This window comes from Colletotrichum scovillei (genome assembly GCF_011075155.1).
Source record: "Colletotrichum scovillei strain TJNH1 chromosome Unknown Contig00001, whole genome shotgun sequence".
Lineage (NCBI taxonomy): Eukaryota > Fungi > Ascomycota > Sordariomycetes > Glomerellales > Glomerellaceae > Colletotrichum > Colletotrichum scovillei.
Genome location: NW_023336259.1, coordinates 3,921,798 through 3,925,929, shown reverse-complemented (window position 1 = coordinate 3,925,929; position 4,132 = coordinate 3,921,798). Strand labels below are relative to the sequence as shown.

At 49.9% G+C, this 4,132-nt stretch overlaps 1 protein-coding gene across 1 annotated transcript; it reads right to left on the bottom strand.

Moving 5' to 3' along the window:
* Positions 1-1,760: 1,760 nt before the first annotated feature.
* Positions 1,761-4,132, bottom strand: HER10_EVM0002715 (methyltransferase domain-containing protein). Its single transcript, XM_035472417.1, has 11 exons — positions 3,926-4,132; positions 3,830-3,865; positions 3,657-3,750; positions 3,574-3,596; positions 3,474-3,492; positions 3,273-3,395; positions 3,192-3,214; positions 3,078-3,115; positions 2,883-3,020; positions 2,400-2,819; positions 1,761-2,332 (listed from the first exon to the last, which is right to left on the bottom strand). Exons 1-11 carry the CDS (start codon positions 3,950-3,952, stop codon positions 2,269-2,271), a joined length of 1,005 nt encoding a protein of 334 aa, XP_035338114.1. The 5' UTR covers positions 3,953-4,132; the 3' UTR covers positions 1,761-2,268.

Below are 4,132 nucleotides of genomic sequence, written 5' to 3'. Positions count from 1 at the left end.
GGAATTGCTGGCCCAAAACGGACGGCTGACTGCTTCACAAGTTCATCTGTTCCCCAGTCTATTGGGCGCCCGAGAAGTCGGCAGGGGCTTCGATTGGGCGTGTGCGGCGCTGCGCCAGGAACTCCTTTTTCCACGACCAGTCCCGGTTCCTGAATGGTTCCTGAACGGTTCATGAATCCTACTCAATTTCAACCTTCAGGCGCCATCCCGCGATCCTCCAGGTAATTTTGGGTGTGTTGCTGCTTCCAATCGAGCCAGCTTCCCAATACATGGCGGCCAACTTCTAACCAGTTCCTTTGCGGCGTGGTGCGCGTGGCGTCAACCTAATTCAACAAAGCAAACGATTCAGTCTGACTCTCACCGTGATGCACTTGCACCGATCCGGCCGTCGCCCATGTCAGGACTTTCGAAAGGTCGTCCGCGCCGCAATCTCAACATACTCTACGACAGCGGTTCGCTGCTTGTTTCCTTTCTCCCCCGGTTCGAACAACCAAAGTCCCCGCAGGAGCCGCAGGATGGGAAATTGGAAAGACGCAGGATGGATGAGCCTACGGGCGAAAGCAGCAAGAAATTTGTTTGTCACTCGACGTGGAGCCTTGCCAATGTCGTTCGGATCGACTTCATGAAAGGTGAATCAGGATTTCAGTGACTTATCAACAACAGCAGATGGGAAATAGGGATCCAGCGCATTTTCCTTCTGCTGGATCTCATTTCCTCTCCAAGAGCGGGTTCAACGAGAAAACGCGTCTCAGACTGGAACAAACGCGAGGTGGGCTTTCGGAGCCTGCGGGCCCACGATCCGCTATAAGAAAAGGAGGGGTTGCCTTTGTTCCGCCTTGGCGAATGAGGCAAATTTTGGGGGATAATGGGATTAACAAGCAAGACATGCGCCGCACAATGTGTCAATTGCAATATCAACCATGAGCGGCTCGCCGCTGTGTATACGACGATGAGAGTCAGTTTGTATCACGTACACACATCTGCGGATATGCGCAACGCTTGTCGAAGTCTGCGCGCTGCCATCACACTTATTCGCGTCGTAGCGAGATTCGACAAGGTCGAAAGAACCAACCACAGCGAACGCCTAAATAGTCTAACTGAACTCGTGGCTGACTGCAGGAGACAAACACATGACCCCTTCTCCCACCAGGAACAAGCTTAAACTATTCTCGATAGCTGGAGGCCCGCGTTTGTTAGACCATGCTGAACCCAGGGAAGTGGGAACCGCTCGTGCATCCTTTCTTCTTAGACCCAGTCATTTCGTCTGGAAGATTGGTCGGCACGGGTAAAGAAATGATCTCATCTTTTCGGCCGATGATGGGGAGCTTGTCTGTTGACTTCGTTTGACCTCGGCCGGGGGGATGCGGATTAATTCCGACTCCCGACTCGCGAATACCCTCACCAGCCTAGCACGTTGTGTAATTCAACGACATACATGTCTTCATTCATATCTCTCCTGATGTAGTTTGCTTTTAACTTCAGTACGCGATGACCAGTGAGAAAAGGTGTGCATGTATCTACGATGTGGTGGGATAGTCCATACAGACCCTTCCATGCATTCAAGTCCTCCTTGCACGAGTCCGATCGGGCGGGAGCATTCCAAAATCAGTTGATCGAAGAGCTACGATGGTGATTGACAAAATAAAATTATTCAATTGGCAAGAATGCAAAAGATTACTCCTCGACGGGGAATTGAACCCCGGTCCCCTGCGAATCGTTGAATCTTCAATGACAAGCAGATATCCTCACCACTAGACTATCGGGGATTGGTGGATGTTTACATCCAGTGATAGTTGGTTGGGAGCGTCAGCCCCTAGCAGTGCTAAGTAGAGTCCTCTTTGGTCCGTGCGGTGTGAGCAAGTATTTTTTTCACTCTCACCCTATCCCATGCTCCCACGGATGCAACGTTCAAAGGGCCCACACCTTGGAGGTAGTTATCCAACTTAGGCAGACTACGTTCAAAGGTGAAGGCTGCTCAAACCGCAGTCCGAAGTTGGCGAACAGCCACATGCTCAAAGTATCATTGGGGGAAATTAGGTGCCCCATGCCGTGCGTAGACAGTCTTCCTAGGCTTCACTGCTTTTGCGCAGACTTGCAGTCATCTTTTATAACTAAGTACTTTCCTGACAGGGATCTAGAACGGTGACTGTAGCACAGTCACTTCTCCTCAGTTTACAAATACTGAAGCCAGTGGAGAATTGGTTAAACATGGTCCAGGTGTCTTGTCTCGCAGTGCCAGAACTCGAGGCCTAGCCCTCTTGGTCCCTATCACTCTTCGGGAGCTTCCTCGGGAGTTTCTTCAATCAGCGGCTTGCGAGCGTAGACAACGTGGCTAAGAGTGTCAGCATAAGATCAAGTAGAGACGCAGGTGCATAAGAAAGTCATCAAGGAAGACTTACACCCTCCAGTAGGCGTGATACTCCTTCTTCTTGAGATCATTACGGAGCTCGGCGCAGAAGGCATAGACTTCCTCCTTCGTCCAATCCATTACCCGCGTCAGCAAGCCCATAGAAAGTGCTTCGATACCCAAGTCGAGGTTAACGAATTGCCACTGGCCGATCTCTTTGAGGACCTCGTCCTTGGGCCACGAGTTAAGAGGCCATACGTATTGCTTGTTCACGATGTCGACAAACCCAGCCTCTTCGATGGCGCTCGTATACTTGGAAGGGCTCTCGATGGAGCGACCGCAGCGTTCACCTGCCTCGGCGAGAAGATCATGCCAGCGAGCGAGAGCCGAATCCTTGGGGACAGTGCCGTCGTCGCAGCCCATAGGGAGCACGAAACCTCCTGCCTCGAACCATCCGCCGGGCTCAAGAGCTCTGTTCAAAATGTTAGTTCGTGATGCAGTTGATCCACAACTGGGTTTCGCTAGTCTCCTTTACTTGTAAATCTTCTTGATGATCTTCGGTGGATTTGCGAATGAGCCCTCCATGGTACGGCAATGAATGTAGTCAAACGGCTCGGTCCAGGTCCACTCTTTCTCAAGATCATCGATTTCGAATATGCAATTCGGGGGTGTCCTGTCAGCGTCTGATTAGTCTAGTGGCGCAACAGGTCGAAGTACAGCTTGACTTTACCATTCAGGCTGAATAGGACTCAGGTCAACACCAATAACCTGGTGGTACGTCAGCACGATAATCAAAGATCCCAGCAAAGACCGAAGAGCTTCTCCATGAGAGTTGCATACATACCTCGGTAGATGGAAATTCGTCCGCTGGGCATCTTCATTAGCAAATGAACGGTTGTCAACCGCTGGAATAGAAAACACCAACCATATTCACAAGCCCAGATACCAGTACCTGTGCCCATGTCTAAGACACGCTTCGCGGTCTTATGAGCAGGGGCAGTTGCGAGTGCTCCTCCTAAGGTGAGTTTCCAAATATGATGTTGGAAATCTACATCGATCAGCATCATGGCTACGTAAAAGACTTGGCAGCGCATAGCTCAGGATAGACATGTGTGCTTGGAATTACCTAAACGATCATTTTCTTTCTGATGTGTTTGTCAGTGAACTTGTTCTGCTGTTACAGTGTTGCGAAAGTACGCCAGACTGGCCACTTTGAAGCCACTCACCTCATCATTCGGGTATTGGTATTCTGACAAGAGTACAGTCAATACGCTGGTATGTTTTGAGCTGATTGGTCAACTATACGTACTTCCGGAGCTCATGGAGTGATATGTGCGGCCGTTTTCAACCTCATGCTCCAAAATGCTTGATCTCAATGAAGCCACCGAGGAGTCTTCGTAAAGCTTTGAACGAGTTCAAACACAATCAGTGAGGTTCGAGAAACTCAAATACTCCGACAAAGACCATAATGCCTAAACTCACATCGCCTGTTGATATTCCATCATCCGCCTCAATTTCCTGCAATTGTTGTCGTCAGCCAGTCGTGACATAACCAAACAGACAGTCAGACAAGCTTACGGTGTGCGGAGGTTCGGTTTGCTGCATTCTTGCGGGATATGAGTCGGTACTTGATACTTGACAGTCTACTCGCCTTAGGGATACACTTCCAACAAGTGAACTTTGATCTCTAAGGGTAGATCAGTCAATGACTAATAACCTGGACGAGAGTCAAGACAAAAGTGCAGTTCAATCCGAGGCACATGAGGTTGGAATTGAGTAGAGGAG